Consider the following 19,376-nt stretch of genomic DNA (forward strand, 5'->3'; position numbering starts at 1 on the left):
TAAACTCCATGAACACACCTATTCTCTTTTTTACCTCAAATATATTCTTGTTCTAACCATACTCCGTGGCAATGCATCCTATCATTCAAACACACATTGTGCGAATAAGCACTTTTCTTCACTTGTTTGGATCCTGCTTCCAGGTAATTACCATTGCACTCCCTCACTGCTGTGTGATAAAAACCAGGATTTTATTTTCCTAAGCATCCTCCCTGCATTAAATAATGTTTTTATAAATCTCTGCCATTAGCTGTGCCCACTGCCTCTTTGGGAAGATTTGCAGGTCCCGGTCTATGTGGTCTCTTGTTTGTGCAGAAGACATTTCACATCTCTGCTCAGCTCTGCTGCACACCCTTCTCTGTCCTGCTCTGTCCTTTGGGATGGTCAGCGAGCCACGCGCATCTGGGTACACACAAATCAAAGTATGGACTTGCTATGATGCTTTCGTTTTGTTCTCTGTTCTTTCCTTATGACTCCCAACCTTCAGTTTTCCCTCTGAGCACTAAGGGTGGATATCAGGATGGGCAAAGATACCCTTCTCAGTGTTTGTGTGAAGGTCTCCTGAGCAGGAGGTGCACCTTTTCTGATGAACACGCCCAGGGTTTTGGAGGGAGCCAGTCTTTGCCTACAGAGCAGCGAGGGTTCATGTACAATAAGAATGAATGAACTCCTCTGACTGCTTTATTTAAGAACCTGCCTTGTACAGGTACATGGTGGGTTATGATGGGAAATGCACATTCATATCAAGAGAGAATTTAAAAATGAACCGAGAACTCAGTGCCTATGTTGAGCTGACGCCTGGACTGAGGGTCCCTCTGAGACCTTGGACCCTATTCTAGCAAAAATACAATTTTTCCAGGTGCAAAGCAGCACTCACCAAGGAATTCCTAGTGAAAAGAGGAAGGAGCATCCCTACCTTTTTGGTCTTGACTGTTGAGGCACAGCAGTCCCCACCATCATAGTTGCAGAAGGCTCGGTTGTTGATGGAGTCACAGTAGTTGTCCCCCATGAAAGGCTGAAAAAGGAGAAAGCAGAAAAAGACTGAGAATGTTGACATGGCTAAAATCTGTAACAATATGTCAGAAGGAAAACACGAAGCCTTAAACAAGCCAGAACAGTTTGTAACATTACCAATTGCCCTGAAAAGCAAGAGATAATTATTCCCCTCTTCCTTCAATGCAGACAGAAAAAAAAAAAGGACACTAGATGGAAGGGAAATGAGCCCTTGTTGGCTTTTCACATCCCACGTAAGATGATGCTTTAGGAATATTAATTTGACTAGGCCCAGAGACAGCATCTAAAGACATCTAAAATTGTAGCACCTTTTGATAATTTTAAGCTAACCTTCCAAAACTATGTGGGATAAGGAGGAGGTTACGTATAGCTGCAAAACTGGCTTGCTTTTAATAGCTGTACTTTCCACCACAGTTCTCCCAACTATGCAACAAGTGCCTGCACTGAGGGCACAAAACACATCACAGAGAGAAATGAAAGCGGTCTGAGCTCAGCACAGGGACCACGTGCTCCATTCTCTGACCGGCAGTGATTGCGTGTGACCTTGGCCATGAGACGTCATCTCCCACCGCTCCCCAGCTCAGAGCTGGGATCATGGCAGTTATTCAGAGAGATCTTGTGGAGAACTGTTAAGTAAAATTCATCAATCACCTTGAAGAAGAAAATGTGGTCACTAGTCTGTGCAATGTGATCACTAGTCTGTGTGCTGCGCAGGACCTGAATAATAACCACGATTCGGAAGAAAAGGCTTGAAGTCTGGTTTTTCATGACACCTGTGCCAGGTACAAGAACCCCAGGCAGCTCTGTAAGGTCAGAAAAATGGATGCTCAGCAGAGAGCTAAGCAACTGGAAACATTCCAGGCCAGGTTGGACGGGGGTCTGAGCAACCTGATCTGGTTGGGGATGTCCCTGCTCCTTGCAGGGGGGTTGGACTAGATGACCTCGAAAGGTCCCTTCCCACCCTAGCGATTCTATGATTCTATGACTTTCCGACAAGAAGGCATCACAGCAGAGCTGGTGGGGAGGCTTGTGGAGGTTTCCTGGGAGAGTTTTGCAGCAATTGCAGTACCAGACTGATCCCGATGACAGATACCTGAAGAACCAGCAATGAGAGCTTGCCGCGCTCTCCCAAAACAGTGCCACGGCCATGCTCACCAGTATTGAAATGGACACTGTGGAGTAGTGCAGAAACAGACTTTCACTGCTAATGTTTTGCAAGTTTAAATATTTCTGTCAGTGTATAGGAAATCCAGGCCGTGCTGGACATATTGGACCAGAGCAGGACTACCAGGAGGTGACTGCCTCATTGCGTGTCACTTTTTTAGCTACACCCAGATACTACGAATGCTGACAAGGAAATCAGGGTTAGGGGCTGAGGCTCCTATCCCTCTAAACTGGCTTAACCTCATTGTCTTCCACAGAGACTGACTAATTAATACGGGCAAAGACTTTGACTCACCAATGCCCTTCCAATTGAATTAATATGCTAAGAGGTATTTTTATGCCAACCTGGTCATAAGCAAGAACATGAACTTTGCCCAACCTCCCAAGACATTTTGTAGGCTTCTCCAGGTTTCACTTGCATTGCGTGTCAAGGAAGGCTTGCCTTTAATTTTCCATGCCTACGCCTGTACCCTACACCAATGATCACTGGAAAAAAATCAGTAAAAGAAACCTGTAGAAGAATTTGCCTTTCAGTTGCACTGGCACAGAATAGCTAAGTCAATCCTTTGGAGGAGAAGAACGGGACAAATAGCATCTATTGCGATCTGGTACCAAAACCCTCATTTGGGAGACCTTGGAGGCTTGGCTGTGGACGGCGAGATCTCTGTAGGTCTTCATGCATATCTTAGTGGCCCCGTGTTTTTGGAGGACTATACGGGTAGTCCAGCGGGCCTAGTTTTGTACTGAAACACCTAAATTAGTTGCCGAGAAGCACGGGGCCGACTCATAAACCTCTGTTCCTGCCACTAGGGAGCGACAAAAAATCACATTGCGGCAGCAGCCTGGGCGACCACGGTGATCACCACGGGTAAATGATGCCCCGCTTACAGCCTTCTGCTCAGGGAACCCTCCCTAATACCATCACCTAGCATTATTGACCTACTAGCTTATTACTCCCTGTTTCCATAGTTGTGAAAAAAGGCCTGGTGAAGACGGCATTTCTTCCGAGATCTTAATGCCAGAGAAGAAGCGCTGGCCCAGTCGTGGATGCTGGAAGCATCATGCTCCAAAAACGGTGCTACAGGCCATTATCAATTGTCTGGGCGAAGCCTTCCAAGATGATAGATTGCAATGCAGTGACACTGCTGAATGAACGATGAAAAGAAGAAAGTTCCTGTTGATGTAGAGGCGTCTGGCAATTAACAGTGATGGAAGGAAAGAAAACGCTGAGAAAAAGCATGTCAGTAATAATGGCTTCTGGTAAATTATTACATCATTGCGAAGTTTGCCTCAGTAACAACTATCCTTAAACAGCAGGAGAGTGGATTCCCAATGGTGCATCAGCACCTGAATGGCATTTCTTAATGGTGGCTGGATGTTATTTTAGCTCTCTTTGGAGAATAGGGGCACCTAGCCAGCCTGCATGAATGTGATGCATGAGACGGCTTATGACATTCAAAGCCCTGACAGCAGAATGCTTTTCATTTAGGGAACAACTAGACAGAAACTATTACATTGTTGGAGAGTTATTACCCTCTTGGGCCCAGCATTTGTATGCGAAGGAAACCTGTCTTTCACTTCAAGACAAATCACATTGCGCAGCAATGTGGTCTAGAGTTTTGTGTCAGATTTAGGAGTTCTGTGCCATGTTCTGCCACTCCGGGCAAATAACTTCAATGTGCTTGTAAAACTGGGTTACTGGGTGCTGAGAGCACAGTCAGTGCTGCAGCAAGTCAGGAGACGTGGGGTCAAGACACAGCTCTTCCAGCGCCCGTCGTCCATGTACCCATAGCAGCCATCCATCCCTCTGTCTGTGAGCTACTCCGTTTCTAACATGGGCGTGAAGCTTCCCAGCCCCACAGAGGTGCCACGAGGATTGACTTCTTGGCACGGGTGAGATACTCAACGGCTGGCGTGACGTGAACCGCATGAGCGCCTTGACCCATAGAGAGAGGTGCCCCAGCCCCATGCAACCACTGGAAGCATCTTAAGACTTCTCAGACTTTTCAAAGACTGTTGCCAGCAGAAACAACAACCTTCAAAATAATTGCTTTTTTTTTTTCAAATAACACACAAGACTGTAAAAATGTATCACAGCTGAAATGTAACTGCATTTTTCTTTTTTTTTTTTTTTTTCTTTTCAAGTTAAGATGGAGGTGTACAGTGGAGAGATGTATGGTTTGCTTACTGTCCAGCTCTGCTGTCCACCCAGTGGCAGAATTTCTGCTTCTGGCTTTCCTAAAGTTTATCTGCACACAGCAATGCCCAAAGCCTAGTGGCCTTGGAAAGGACAATAAGATGTCAAAATCAAGGAAAAACAGCTGAAAGCTTTTGCAAATTCAAAAAAATTCCCAGATCCTGGGAAATTTTGACGGCCCACCAAGGTTGAGCCACCTGGGAGTCACCCAACCACTGGCTCTAGGAAAACCACTGAGTGTCAGAGCTGATGCAGGAGATCACATCCTGTTTGATAGGATAGTCAGGGCAAAAGTCTGTTTGTCTCACTGGAAAAGCAGCATTTACAGCCCACCTGACTGCAGGGACTGTCACCATAACACATAGGAGAGCAAGCACGGACCACCCGAGCTAAAGCGAAAGCTCACCTCGCAGCCTTTGACACAATGAATCAGGGAAGGGTGAGGGTACCACTTGAGTCCTGCTGTGCAGACAACGCTCTGGAGGGGAGAAGAATAAAAAAAAAAAAAAGTTAAGACAAAGAAATCAGTGTACAGAAAGTCAGCGTGCTGGCTCTTACGGTTCTCCTGTACTTAACCAATGAAGTTAAGTTCCTAACACCTCTTGTGTTCTCAGGACCTGGCTGTCCTCCAGGTATTTACAAGAAGTGTTGGACTTGACACTTGCAATAACAGAACATTTGAGATTAAAATAATATTTAAGGTTCTCCTAAAATGTCATGTCCAATATTTCACTCATGGTAGGGGAACGTGGCAGGGGAAGGCAAAGGCAAAGGTCCACTGTGTCACTCTTGGGTGGGGGGAGACATTTTAGGAATTAATTGAGGGATTTCTTTGGTGCTGCAAAACATTGTTCTCATTGTTCTCATTCTCTGCTACCCATTGTATCTGTGCTTCTAGAAGATGCTAAAGGTGGACTTTCAGACACACTTGTGCACTATCTTTTAGATCTTAAATGGAAGCACCTTCCAGTACATGCCTTCAGAACAACCCCCAGAAAGGACAGCATCACCTGCTACTTTATATGAGCTTTATAATAATTTCTGGTTTTATAATAAATTCTGGGGTGCCTAGCTTTGCGCAAAAACGATGACCAGCCTACTCAACGACGATACACCCAGGGCAGCCATTGTTACCCTGCAGACATGGAAACTTCAGTTTTAAGAGGGGACGTAAAGTTTGGCCAGTCAGTGGAGATGGTGGTTCAATACCACAGCGGTCTGGGAGACAGGACTCCCATCCATTCACCAGGACATCAGGCACAACGTTCATTTTGGGTTATCGTTCATGGATGAAACCCTACAATGTCCAGTTGGGCAAGATGAACACGTAGGTCCTTGCCCAAGGGCAGAGGCTGGGGTTGGATGGAGACCTAGGGAAGGAAGACATTAACATTTGGGAAGACCTGACGCACAAGCCATCCCTTCCCCTGTTTATTTGAGGGCTAGTTTAATCCATCTGCAGGGGAACCGCAGCATGTTTTTACAGTTCCTGTCATTTCAGGCTTACCTGGCGCGTGCTAGAAAAAGGACTTTTATACTATCTGACTGGGCTGTTTACCTTTCCGATGCTCTCGGATTTTCCACTATTAGTCAAGCCCGGCTTGCCCCACCTGCCTCGCAACAGGGCCCGTCTGTGTGAGCGGAGATCAGCCGGGCGAGGGAGGAGGACGTTGTTTATCCCCTGGGAGGGAGGTTGCAGTGTCAGACATTCCCCCAGCGCGTTCTTGACAGACAGCTGGAGATTTCCAGGCTGTTGCCTGCCACAAATGGTGAGATTTTATTTTTTTTTTCCCCTCTTCTGTTTATTGCACTTCAGAGGGAATAGAAAGGAAACTTTTCTAGGTTTCAAAATAAACAAGGCCAGTCAACAGACTGGGAGGGGGAGAGGAAAGGAAGCAGTTCAAGAGCATTTGAACCCAAGAATTAAACCAAAGTAGAAAAACGTAGGCGCTTGCCTCCCATACCCAAGGCCAGTCAGACAATAAATAGAAGAGCAGCACTTCCAAATAACATCTCGCATTCCCCTGGTAAGAAGCATCAATATTTACAAAACCTCTCTAGGCGCGTGAATGCGCGAGAGCTAACAAAAGGAGCTGAATAGCCCTAAACGGGCTCTTGAAAAAGGAGGTTTCCACGTGAGGGCAATCCCTCACAGCACTTACTACTCTTCTGACCCCCCCAGTATTAAAAAGTCAGCACCCTCCCTTAGAGGAACGGGTGGAAGGCAAAGTCTCTGCTAGGATGGCGTTCTCCTTGGAGCTTTCAGTCAAGGTCATCTTCAGTCCCAAGGGTGGCACAGCCTTTGGCTGGACATCCTCCAGGAAAAGGGGGTGCAGCCCTAGGCAGGTCTCCATGGTGTAGGAAGTCTCCATGGTGTAGGAAAGCCAGATGACCTTATGCTAGATTAACCACTGGGTCAGTAGGACACTCGCATTGCACTTGAGTAGTACCTGCCAACGGCTTAGTCCCAGTTACTTTACCCTCTCCTCAGATGACGCTTTGCTAGTGGAGACCATTAGAGGTACTCCAAGTGAATTCAATCCCGCTAACTTGCACGGAGCTGGAAGCAGAGTAAGCTCAGCAAAGGGCCCTTGGCCATGGTCCCGGCTGCTCCTCCTGGTTTTCCAAGCCCTGAATTCCCAGCACCCAGCCTGTTTGTACCCTCAGGCTGCTGCTGTGGTGTGTGGAGTGCAACGGGATGGGAGACGAGGTGTGGGACGGAGAGATTGTTGGAAAATTGAGAAATTGGGGAGGATCTGGGTTGCTGGACATCATTCCTGCCTCTTGTGGTGCAAACAGGCACATAGGGGCCATAGGGTGCTGCATGAGGCAACTGAGATAAACAAATGCAGAAAAAGCAACAAAAGAGGGATTAAGGCAGCACTCCTGCGGGATGCGACCAGGATGTGACAGCATCAGTGCGTGCAGAAAGGAAGGCAGACTCACAAGGCCAAGAAAGGACGCAGTAAGAGGTGAGCAGAAGGACCACATCCGACACAAGCCAGGTGGTGCATGGTGGGAAAAGCCCATCTGCCCGCCGCCTCTGTGAGCCCCATCCCTTCCCCATGCCGCCAAGTCGCTGCAGTGACATATGCCGCCCTCATGGCCCCGGCTCCCCTTGTGCAGCAGGTTCTGCAGCACAGCTGCCCTCCCGCGTGGGCCGTGCCGCGCAGACGGGTGTTTTAACTTCGGTCCTGTCCCCATCCCAGAAACGCCATCCAGCTATGCCTGCGGTTTGGTGGCTGTGACTCCATCTGCTGCGAAGGGAGAGGAAGCCGGGATGCGCTCCCACAGTAGGTAACAAAGAGCCAAGAAAGCAAATCAAGCTGTCATTTTCTCCTTGTGAGGGAAGACCTAGTGCCTTCGGTCACGGCGCTTCCCTCCCACGGTGGGACTAACACAATGATGTCAACCATCTGCGGGCTGCAGAGGGGATAAGGTTTCCCCAAGAGGCCGGTGGAGAGCTCTCCTCCACCTTAGATGGGTCAAGTGTCCCCTAGGGCGAAAGCCCAGGGACTGGCATCTACTGGTTTCAGCTAACTCTCTCCTCAGGAGCTAAACGAACACAGCAATTAACCGTTGGCTTGATGTCGCGGTGGTGAGGGGATCGGCCGCTGCTGCCAAGGGAGAGGAGCTACGGTGCTTTGGGGCTGCTTCCTCCTGTAGCTACGGACAGGGTGGGAACTCCTGCCTTCCCAGACTGCAGCAAATCACTTCACCGCTCTGTGACTCAGTTTCCCCGCCTGCAAACCAAGCCCAGCACTTGCAGAAAGAGGAGAGGGGAAGGAAGGAGAAAAACTGCAAAGCTTAAATGAGTAGGGGGATATTTAAGGAGAATTCTCCTTGATGACAAGGAGACAACCAAAATCCCAGGGCTTGCAGTGCAGATGGGAAAACTCATCAGCAGCAGCAGGGCAGCACCGCAGGCGTGCGGAGGGGCCATGCTCAGCCCCACTGGCAGGCAGAGTCAGGCCATGCCCAGGCTTTCAATGCTCACACACATCTGCACAGCATTTGGCCCGTTCCCACTCAGCACAAAGGCGAGAACGCAAATTCAGACAAGCTAAGAAATTAAGTGTCTGCCCTGTTTCTCCCCAGTCAATGGGAAAGGACTGCCAGGTTGTCGTTCGGAGACGCTCAGCGTTTTTCTCTCCACCGCCTGCACAGCCACTCCTGGCAGCTCTATCTCGAGGCGTCTTCAACGGCTTGCTGCCCGTGCCGGCGTACAGTAAATGGGAAATGATGGGTGCAGCAGTGCTTACTCTGAACGCAGCCCCGTGCAGAACAGACACACAGAAGGTTTCAGGTGATTATTTTTTTTTTTCTTCCTGCCGAAAATACTGATTTGGAAGACATTGCCAACTTGTACCGACTTCGGCTAACTGTTTCAGACCCAACAAAGCAACTCAGCCTAATCCAATTCTGAAAAACACATCAATATTTAGACATTTTTTGAAATGAAATACCTGTTGTTGTTGTTCCTTTTAGAGGACATTTAATTTCTAAGGTTCTTTTCATTGTAATTAAACATGAAGTTTTTAAAAAAATCCTTGAAAATGAAATGCTAAGTTACATTCAAAGTAACATGTTTTTTTCTCCAATTTTTTGGTTCACCAAAAAACACAACAACAACAAAGTAACTTTGATTAGGAGCAAACATTTTTTTTTTTAATTTGATACAACTCCCAGCGAACCAAAAAATCAAGTGATTTGTGCAGCTCCGCTCTAAACAACCCCCAGAGGAGGGATGGTTCCCTCTTCCCACTCTGCTTCCATAACAGCTGTTGCTTCAGCAGCCACATGCAAATATATTTATTTTTTTCCTGCCAGCTCTCCCTGTGTTATAGCTGTGCCTCTCCTCTCAGAGGTAAGCTTCGCAGACTGGTCCTGCTTTTATCTGCTTCTCGTCCTGCGCTCATTTGTACACGACTCGTGCCTGGAATTAAGTCACTAAAGTGCTTCCTTCGCGTCATTCGAGTACCTGGAGATCCACAAAGACCTGCCGTGTCAACACACCCAGCTGCTTGCTTTACTGGTAAGGCACAACAGCGAGCTGCCACTGGCCGTAAATAGAGAGACATATTATTAATGGTGTAAATTACGTGGCCATGGGGAGCTTCCCCTAAGGCATCCCAGTCCCGTCTCTGCAGGGTCTCCCTGGTCCCACCAGCATTTCCCCCACGGGGCACTGCTCCCTGCGGGCGACATCCCCTCAATCTGGAGAGCTGAATAAGGGGGATGTTTTACAGCTACTAAAAACATCCCCTCCAGCGTGTCTCAGCATCATCCTGCTCGTCTCCTAAAGGCTCTCCTCCGCCTCCCAACACAAGTTTTCAAGCCCAAATCTCACCCTCCAGTTACAAAGTGTTTGTGGGGTCAAAGAGCCTAAAAGCTCTTGCAAGATCCTCAACATCAGGGCAAAAAATGTCTTATTCACCAGTGTACTCTTGGAAACCTTGATTTCTCCTCCATCCCTCACTCCCCTCATCTCCCCCTGTACTACTACATGTTTTCCCTGCTGCCTAATGAGCCCTCCAGAGACTCGTCGGTATACAACTCGTTACAGCTCCCTCTGCGTCCCCGCATCAATAAACGCAGGAGCGCAGCAGAGAACGGGAGGGAAGCTGTCACTGTACTTCACCATGAATTACAAAACCACTTTAAAGTCTAGCACTCCGGAAAGGGCCAGCGAGAAATTGCCCCTAATTCAGAGAAAGGGGTTTTCTTTATGTTTCATGCCAGAAACTTGGCAAAGCCTGTGCTGAGGCAGTAATAGAATCTCAGCAACTGGAGGGAATGGGAAGCTGGGAAGGACACTGCGAGCTTGTCGTGTTGTCTGGACTTCTGTTCCCTGTCCCTTTCCAGGATTTATTCTATTGCTCCATGTCAAAGAGGGAAATATAAATCACAGAATCATAAAATGGTTTGAGTTGGAAGGGACCATTAAAGCCCACCCACTCCAACCCCCCTGCCAGGAGCAGGGACATCTCCAACCAGACCACGTTGCTCAGAGCCCCGTCCAACCTGGCCTTGAACGTTTCCAGGGATGGGGCATCCACCACCTCTCCGGGCAACCTGTTCCAGTGTGGTGACATAGATTTTCGGAGCAATATCACTATCCACAGCCAAGGCTAGATTTCAAAAATCCCAAACTGTTGGTACGTATTTAGGCACGTAGAAAAACAAAAAGACTCTTGAAGCTGCTCAGGACATGCTGGGCATGTTGGCTGCCTCTTCTCCTAAATCAAGCTCAAATGCGAAAAATGGGCTCCTGCAAAGCCAAGGCCAAGTACGTGAAAGCCAACAGCGTTTGCACAAGCACCACCAGCAACCTGCGCCCCAGTGACACGTGATTGTGCCAGCGTCTTCCAACGCGCACTTGAGCGCGTCCAGATAAATGTCTACACCAGCAGAAATACCGCGCAGGCACAAGTGCCTGTTGACACACATTTTCTGTAGATGGCATGAGGGTTTTAAGGAAGGGGCAGATGAGCGTGTCTGGTTTCCAAGTGCAGGTGACACGTGTGTGCAGGGGCCAGCGTGTATGCAAGGCGCTGGACGTGGGTGTGCACGGACCCCTCAGCACGGACCGATGCTGGTGCGCGCTGGAGGACGCGCAGGACAGAGCGCGGTGAGCGGTTAATGCCGCCGATGCGCCTGCGGCAAGTGGGAGGAAGAAGCGGTGACCTCTGGAAGGGGCTGTGCTGAGCAGGCATCTCTCGCATGCGGGCGAAGCGGCGGGGGGAGGACTCAGCCAGCTCTGCTGGCTTGGGAAATGAAATACCCTCTGTATCAGCTGCTTTTGTCATCCAAAAGCAGTGCAGAAAATCCAGCCCTGCCACCCAAAGCATGCAAAACACTGAACAGGATGAAGATAATAAAACCTGGCCAGTGCCCTTTCTCTCCCTGCCCATCACATTTTCCTGTGCAATGAATCACGTCTCCAGACCAGACCCTGCAGGTGCCAGGTGGACCTCAGCACAGATCTGGGGCCTTTGCCTTGAACCGATTTTCACTGGGAAATCACAGAGAGAAAGCAACTTGGGGAGAAAGCCATCGAGTTACCAGAACAGCACGCAAAGACACAACAAAGATCAGGAATTCTTCTCTAACGGGCAGAAGACTTTTCCCCATGTATTCCCCTCACTGCATGAACCACCGGTAACACTGTTTGCTCACTGCATGTAAACACGCAACAAAAAAAAATAAAAGTAAAACTGTCAGGCACTGACCTTCACTCTTTGAGGGTTCATCCAGTGCTGGATGTCCTGCACGGTCTCGTTCACGCGCAGGAGGATGGGCTCGTGACTGTGATCCAGACAGGAGGTGGTACACTCCGCGCCTGCGCAAAACACGGAGAGGATAAAGCCAAGGGTTACAGCAAGCAGCTTCTGCCCCTCTCAGCATCCTGCCAGCTGAAGGACAGGATTAGTGCTCGTTTTTCCTAAACTGCAATTAGCAGTCAACCATAACTATCACATATCACTAGCCACACGTGAAATGCTGAGTACAGCCCTGCATCTCGGCAGGAGACCGTGAGGGTGGTAGATATTCCTGGGCCTTTTTGTAGGAGCTGTGTATCGAGGTATTTCTCTGGCTATTAACTCCAAGAAGGGGGTTAGGTTTTGCACTTTCAGATCATCAAGAAAATGTTTTTCCATTTCAACTGCTCTTTCAAGCAACGGGACTGATTAAGCAGAGGCTGCCGAACTCATCTCACCTATGACATGACAAAAACCTAACATTTGATCTGTCAAATTTACAGACCTTCACTAATAATCTTTCGGAGGGTGACCAAGCCTAATGGCATTGCAGACAAGCTATCACCTACGTCCCACAGTCGACAAGAAGGACGCAGAGAGGTAATGATGGCTTTGTTCCCACATAAACCTGCTTTTCCTCTGATTAACTGTCATACCCAGTGGGAATCCTGTCCTTTCTTCATTAAAACACGCTGCGATACTCTGCAGCAATATCCCAGAGCCCTGTGGTGACACAACCGTAAGCCCCAGTGTGTTGGACCATTACCATTTCCCCCCTGGAAAATCACTCGTGAATGGCACAGCTGCTGCAGACGTGTCATTAGGATTTCTGCACTCCAGTCAGCACTGGGGGAGGAATTAATCTCAGCACTGGTTTGGAGAGCTGAACCTTCAGCTCAGCACACACCTCAGCCTGGAAGGGCAGATTAGGTGTCTGTGGAATTACCGAAGGTGTGTGGGATTCATGGTGACCACGACTGGATGCTATTATTTTCCCCATCTGCTTCTGCCTTCTCACATGCTCCCACATGGAGGAGTCAGCGGGAGCAGAGCAGTCCTGGGCTGGTGAACTGGGGAGCGCTTGGGGTTTGGTTTGCTTTCCCATCACCCACAGTAGCAGCTCCATAGAGCTGCTGGATGAGGTCTGTTGACATCAGCCCCATTGCAAGCTAGTGGCAGGAGAGCACCTTCTCAGAAGGACTTTGATCAGGCTTCAAAAAACACCAGGAAGAGAAGAAAACCCCAACAATCCGATCCCAAAAGGTGGTGCTGGGCGAGCCTAACAAGGTCTGTGGTCTGTCTCCATCTGCTGAGGGTAAGAGCCAACAGCCACCGTGCCCTCGCTGAGCTCCTCCTCACCCTCCAGTGAGAGCCATGCCCTCATGGAGGATCCATCCCTCCAGTCCCTTGCCTCTACAATGGCTGTGTGGCCCCATCCCAGGATCAGGCCCACCAGACCTTGCCTCTGGGATCGTCCCCTGCTGACAGCCACCCCGGCAGGGCTGGGAGAGGACCCACGGCTGGCAGGCACCCGCTGACCCTCCTGCTTCCAGCACCAAGATGCTCCCCTCCAAACCAGGAATCGATGTTTCTCTCCTTGCAAAAACCTGATCGCCCCAGGACATAACCTCGTCTCAAGGGTAAAACGCCTTGCCAGATTAAGAGTCGCCGGCAACCTTCTCGCTGCTCACTCTCCCGTGCTCCGCCACGCTATTTACGCTGACGGGAAGGAGCAGGTTGGAATTGTTTTGATATATGATCTGTAATTGGCATCATTACAGAGCAGTGATCTCACCCAGGTCGTGTTCTCCTCCCTGGGGAGGGAACACAAGGAGGCTCGTGGTCCCTCGCATGGCTGCAATATAATGAGGGAGCTGCGCAAGGAGGAAATCTCTCCAGGTTCAAAGGGACAGGCGGTGGGAGGAGGGGGCTGGCAGGGGATGGGAGCGGGGCTGCAGGAAGGGGCCTCATGGGTCTGTGAGTGCTGGAGCGAGTGCAGCTCCCGTTGGAGCCCTTACAGCAGGGAGACCTCAAAAATAGGGCTACAATGTAGTGTGTACCATTCAGCGTGTGGTCTATCCCTCCCTCTGCCTGGGTGACACAAAGCGAAGCTGAGCTCTGGAAGGCATCACTCCTTGCAGAGAGATCAGGCACCCCAGAAGGAATGGGGAGAACACCCCTTACAACAGCTCCCCAACAACTGTCAGACTGAAGGGGATGCTCAGCTGGTCTCGTATTCTTTCTGGAGAGACCTGAATTATCCTGGTGCTGCACTTCCCTGCCAGATGCCTGCCCTTCAGCCTCTGGGGCGTGTGTGTGGTTGAAGGAGGGGGATATTACAAAAGTGCATGGGCAAATGCAGGTACAATCTACCTGGATGTGTCTCTGGTGTAGTCTGGCTTGCTGGCTGCCCATTAAAACCAGCTGGCCAAGCAAGGACACGATAAAACTGGAAGCACTGCAAGAAGCAGGCAATCAGAGCATGTTACGTGATGCCTGGTCTCTCAAAACTTCATGTTTCCTAAAAGCAGATCCCTGAAAATCCTCCTGTAGCAGCCTCTCACTCAGGCGAAGAGGGTCCGCAGAAGAAGGTGACTTCAAGGACTGCAGGCTCCTTCCTTCCTCCCATCCCTCCTCATCTCCTCTCCCACCACTCCCCGCGCCCGCCTGAGCTGCATCCCCCCGCGGCAGCCAGCAGGGCCGATGCTCACAAACCTATGCCGTAGCCGCCGGCGCACTGCAGCTTCAGGTGGCTGTTGAGCTGCGTGGGCAGCGCGCACTGGCCCTGCATTTCCCTGCAGAGATGAAAGGAGCCGCTCCAGGTGCCATCCTTCCGGCAGTGAATCACATTGCTTCCACGGCCCTGGGAATGAGAGGAGAAGATAACGAGGACGGTCACAAAAATAACAGCAGGAAGAGGCTGAGAAGGGAGAAGCGGGCAGAGCTGAGCTGGGAGGAAAGTTCTGCCAGAGCTGGAAGAGCCTCTGGTTGGGAATGCCAGCCCTGGGGGGCAAGAAGGAGTTTTTTTCCAAAGAAAAAAATACCAACACATACACACACGCCTCTTCTGTGCAACACAATGTCTCTACGTGGCCCTCGCAAGGTCTCTACCCTAAACCAGACCCACCCCAGTTGTGATAAAGATGCATTCACCTCATTTGCCTTCTTTCTTCTTGTTGAGAAGTTTGTGTTGAAGGCAGACAACCTTTTTTCCTCTTCCCATTTTTTAACTGGTTACATCATCTTTGTCTTGAAAAAGACAGAATCCCCAATGGCCAAGGAGGAGGGAAAGCAGGACACGAGCAGGGATGCTTAGCGGGGCAGAACGTGCTCTTTAGAGCTTGGCTGCCTTGAGTGACGGCCAGCGAAGAGGCTGAGACAGACATGCACAGAGGCAGGTGGGAAGGGGAAGAAAATCCTCTGGTGTGGGAATGGGCAAGGAACAGAATCTGACATTTCTCTTATAGAGAAGATTCTCCGTATGATACTGAAGAATGAATACCAAAGTCCGACGGGAAATATCATGCCCTTTAGAAACAACAAAGGAGTGCGCAGGCAATCTTTTGTCAGATCTGTCCTCATGGCACTGGGGACTTCTGCACAAGCTGTTCTGCAGGATTTGTGAGCCTCACTGCCACAGGGCAATGTGGGACATTCACCAGGAGGACGTCTGGCGTGGTTGGGCTCCAGACCTCCCGCGGGGGCCTTGCTGGGTGGGAGAACCATGCAGGATCTCTGTTTCTCCTCGCCCGTTTTACATGCCAGGCATGGGGCCTGCCATCTACCCACCCTGCTCTTGGAGTCTGTGCTGAATGTCTTTGGAGATCCTTCAGTGTACTGTCTATGCTGGGATCCCAGCAGGGCTGCTGAACTTTTTGTAGGGGCTCTTCCCCACGACCCACGCCCATTGTTGAACATGGATCTGAAGAAACCTTCAGTGCTAGTCTTGTCCTTCATATGCTAAGGCATTTTTTGCTCAGCTTTGTTGATGAACACAATATTTAGTGAGATGCAAAGTGGTCTTATCAGCAGACTACTGCGTGGGACCTGCTTCCCCTTCTCTAGGCATCTGGCCATTGCCAGAAGTAATAAGAAAATCATATGAGAGGATAATGGGCCAGATGGACTCCGAGTGTGATCCAGCCTGGTGACTCCCACCTAAGGGCCAGTTTGGCAGAGATTGATTAATTTAGATCTGACCGTTCATATGATTTGTGCACAATATTCAGAACGGAAGACCCTTGCTCTGGGTGCCAGGGGAGGTACCGGCTTAAATGACCATGACGTTCCTGATGATTAAGAGATGCCATATGTACAGCTGAGCAATGATCTTTCAGCCTGGTGAAAAATTCAGGAAGAGATGGCTGAGCGATAATTGAGCACAATTTGCTGTTTTAGCAAGTGTGGTGTGCTTCCTTTGCAATTTGCATGCCAGGGTTCAAGCATGATTTTTAAAGGTGAGCCATGAAACCTGATTTATGTCCCTGGAGCTGGCTGTGCTTGAAGGTACAATGGCACAGCTTCTGCAACGTACTCATGATATCCATTGCTATAGTAACATACTGTCCATCATTCCCTGACCTGCAAAATCTCTTGTGAAAATCCCTGCTGGGTTTCTTGCTTGGATGCAATGTGCATTATCACCTTATATAGCTGAGAGAGACTTAGTGGGGTTTAATCCTTAAATAATTAACACCTCTGAAGTGGTTCAGGATTGTGCCAGGAGTCCTCCCTCTTCTTCTGCAGTCTATTTTCTGGGATATCTGGAAATACCTATCTCTGCAAATCCCTTTCTCAAGATGTTATCTGCTCCTTCGCTCGAGGAGCTTTCGCAGCTGAACAGTCACGACACTCTTCCTTACGGAGAATAGAGACATAGCTGTATCTCTCATTCTCCAGAGCTCAGTTCGTTATTGCTGTAACCCTGACTCCACTGCTTGCTCCCTTTCACGTCCAGCTCATTTAAAAGCAAACACAAACCCCTATACCAGTTGCCAGTACCCAGTGGCCCCAGTTTCCCTGTTCCAGCAGCTACGGCACACGTCTTCAGCCACGCCGACTGGTCTGAGCAAGCGGCAGACGCACAAAGCCACAGACACAATATCCCAGAGCCCCCCCACATGCAACTTCTCATTTCACAAGGCTCCTAACCTCACGTAAGTCTTACACAAGGAAACCTTTTCCAGGCGCCCTGACTCAAAACTCCAGGGCTCTGCCTGTTGTCGCCATGAGGAGGGCAGGTCAGCCTGGCAGGGAACAGGGCAGCGATTGCCTTTTAATGTTTGGAGCAGGTATCAGAGGAGTCTTTCAGATCACTGGTCCTAGGGCAGGGCTGGTCCCTTTTTAATATCTCCTCAGAACCTGGAATGGCAGAATCCCAGCTCTCTGCAGTGCGTGCAGCAGCAGCTTCTACACCTCCAGTTTCTGTTCCCAAGCATATTAAGTAGCAGCAGCACTTCTGGGAGAAGTTACCTATCTCACAAACTATAATTACCTCCAGTGAGAAAAACCAAGCATTTCAAACAAGATACTAAAGACCAGACTTTCTCATATCAGTGAACACAGCTCCCAAGAAGTCAAAGGCAACACCAGATAGGGATCTGACCCCTGATGCCAAATGCCTCCTTCACAGCCAGAAAAACATGAAAGTTTAGAGATAGTTCACTTGAATAGTTGTAAACCCTAAAAAGTTAAATTATCATATGGCACACATACATATAATGTTAAGAAAAAGACTCGGAGAGAAAAGCAAGGTAAAATGGAATGAGCAAACAGGACAAGTGTGGGTAACTCGTATCCTACTTACTTTCATTCATTACTCCTTATTTTCTAGCTAGATCATAGAGCCACCAACGCAGAGTTTTCAGCCACTTATTGTCCAGAAACAATGTCACTCACTGCTAATCCTCTATGGGTAATAGTTAATACCATTACTACTATAATAAAAATTGTATTTCCAGGCTCTTTGTGTAGCTCTCTCCCTCTAATTATATATTTCCCTTCTCCATTTCTCTGTCTCTGGTCTCAGAACAGCTCAATGGCACTCGGCCCCTCCAAGATCAGGATTCTTAGGGGAGAAATGGTAAAACTACGCTTTTATGGGCTGAGATTATTTGGATAAGAGAGACTCACCGACTGATTGTCATCGTCTTCGCACTTGATCCGACACTCACTGTTGAACTGGAAGCCGTTGGAGCACTGGTAGAGCCCGTGAAACTTGGAAGGCGGAGGGTCGCAGGTAACGGGCACGCAAGCACCCGGCAGCCACGTGCCATCTTGCGTGCACTGGATCTTAAAGGCTCGCCTTTTTGTGCGGAAGAAAACAAGACCATTTAGTGTGTGGCTGAGTCAGCTGAGAGCCTCTAGAGCCTCTGAGCTCTGCTAGCAGGTTGCAGGGGATGGGTGTGCTGGAGCTTTTAACGTCTGGGGAACAAGTCGTGAATCTACGTTATGAGGTTATTTGCAAAGCCAACATTCAGCAGCCCAGCCTAAACTCCTCTTTTGGCCTGGACGTGTCTCCCAAAAACTCTGCTTCCCAGGCTTGTGGGTTGTGGTTGGTTTGAAGTGGGTTTGTGCAGAGTCAGAAGTACATGACAGCACTAACCCTTTCCTGCACAGCTTCAAAGGGGACTCCCCAGGCTGCATACCAAAGGGTACCTCTAAAGTAAGGTCTGGTTTTTGAGCACTGGTTAGGATTTTCAAAGAAGCCTAAGTGAGCTAGGTGCCTAAATACCCTCGAAACTGCACAACCATCAACCATCTGCATGAAGGAACTGCTCAGTGATATTCCCTACAGCACATACAGTCTCTTATAAACAGCCCATCTCTTTCCCAAAATATTTTAAACTCCTGGCTTTCTGAATCGTGCTGACTGCATGGCATTACTCTTTCACGTACTTTCTTGCTTTTCTGGAGGATCCAGGGACGTGGTAACCTGGTTTGCATTTGTACTTGCAAAACGAGCCCACTTTGTGCTTATCTTCTCGACAACGAGTGGTCTGGAGATCTGCGTTAGGGACGATGGAGGGTGCTCGACACATCAGCTCACACAGGGCCTCCGGGAAGGACCACAGCCCATCCTCCATGCAGGTCAAGTTGCTGTTGTTTCCTGAGAAGAACAGTGAGTGAAGTTAACAACGATCAGCAGGATTATTTTTTTCGATGTGTTGTTACACCCAAAAGCCATCTCAGTTGGTTTGACAAATTCAACTATCTATGTCCTATGCATTTTCTCTTTCTAGATGATGGCATTAAATCATTAAAGACTCTGTTTTCAGGTGACAGGCAGACAGTGCTTATTTCAGGAAATGCTATAGCATGGGGAAAACACATTGGCTTTGCCATCTTTTGTATTTCTCTTCCTTATTTTGTTCTTATCTGAAAAGAAGCTTGCTTCATACATCACCTCCCTCCTCTCCAAAGTTAGGGTATTAACAGAGGGCTTGGTGCCATTACATTCTTCATTCTGCTTCTGTGTGATAAGTCTTCCCTGAAACTGTCCTTTTTATTTCAATTTTGAGCCTTTTGGAGCAGCATCTGTTAGTATCAGAGTCACTACTCCAACACAATGAGGAACTGTTCTCAGCTGGGGACTCTCAGTCCTTGGGGACTACTGTAATAAATACGATTCATAATTCTCATTAGACACTCGTCTTCCTTAGGAAGCCTTCTTGGCCAGCACCTCAAAGGTAAAAGGTACAATAGATCTATCTGCCTCTGCTATGACCTACTTGACTTCA

At 48.9% G+C, this 19,376-nt stretch overlaps 1 protein-coding gene across 2 annotated transcripts in view; it reads right to left on the reverse strand.

Annotated features, from left to right (window-relative positions):
- The window catches only part of PAPPA (pappalysin 1), a 181,167-nt gene that overhangs the window by 12,341 nt on the left and 149,450 nt on the right, over nucleotides 1–19,376 (reverse strand). For both annotated transcript variants that reach the window (XM_086763700.1, XM_086763699.1), the window contains exons 16-21: nucleotides 18,535–18,745; nucleotides 17,770–17,941; nucleotides 14,353–14,500; nucleotides 11,608–11,717; nucleotides 4,782–4,853; nucleotides 917–1,015 (exon numbers count right to left, since the gene is read on the reverse strand). In XM_086763700.1, coding sequence (XP_086619826.1) covers nucleotides 917–1,015; nucleotides 4,782–4,853; nucleotides 11,608–11,717; nucleotides 14,353–14,500; nucleotides 17,770–17,941; nucleotides 18,535–18,745 — 812 coding nt within the window. The remainder of the gene's footprint in view (nucleotides 1–916; nucleotides 1,016–4,781; nucleotides 4,854–11,607; nucleotides 11,718–14,352; nucleotides 14,501–17,769; nucleotides 17,942–18,534; nucleotides 18,746–19,376) is intronic.

Source organism: Chlamydotis macqueenii, chromosome 20 (assembly GCF_036417535.1).
Source record: "Chlamydotis macqueenii isolate bChlMac1 chromosome 20, bChlMac1.mat, whole genome shotgun sequence".
Taxonomy (NCBI): Eukaryota; Metazoa; Chordata; class Aves; order Otidiformes; family Otididae; genus Chlamydotis; species Chlamydotis macqueenii.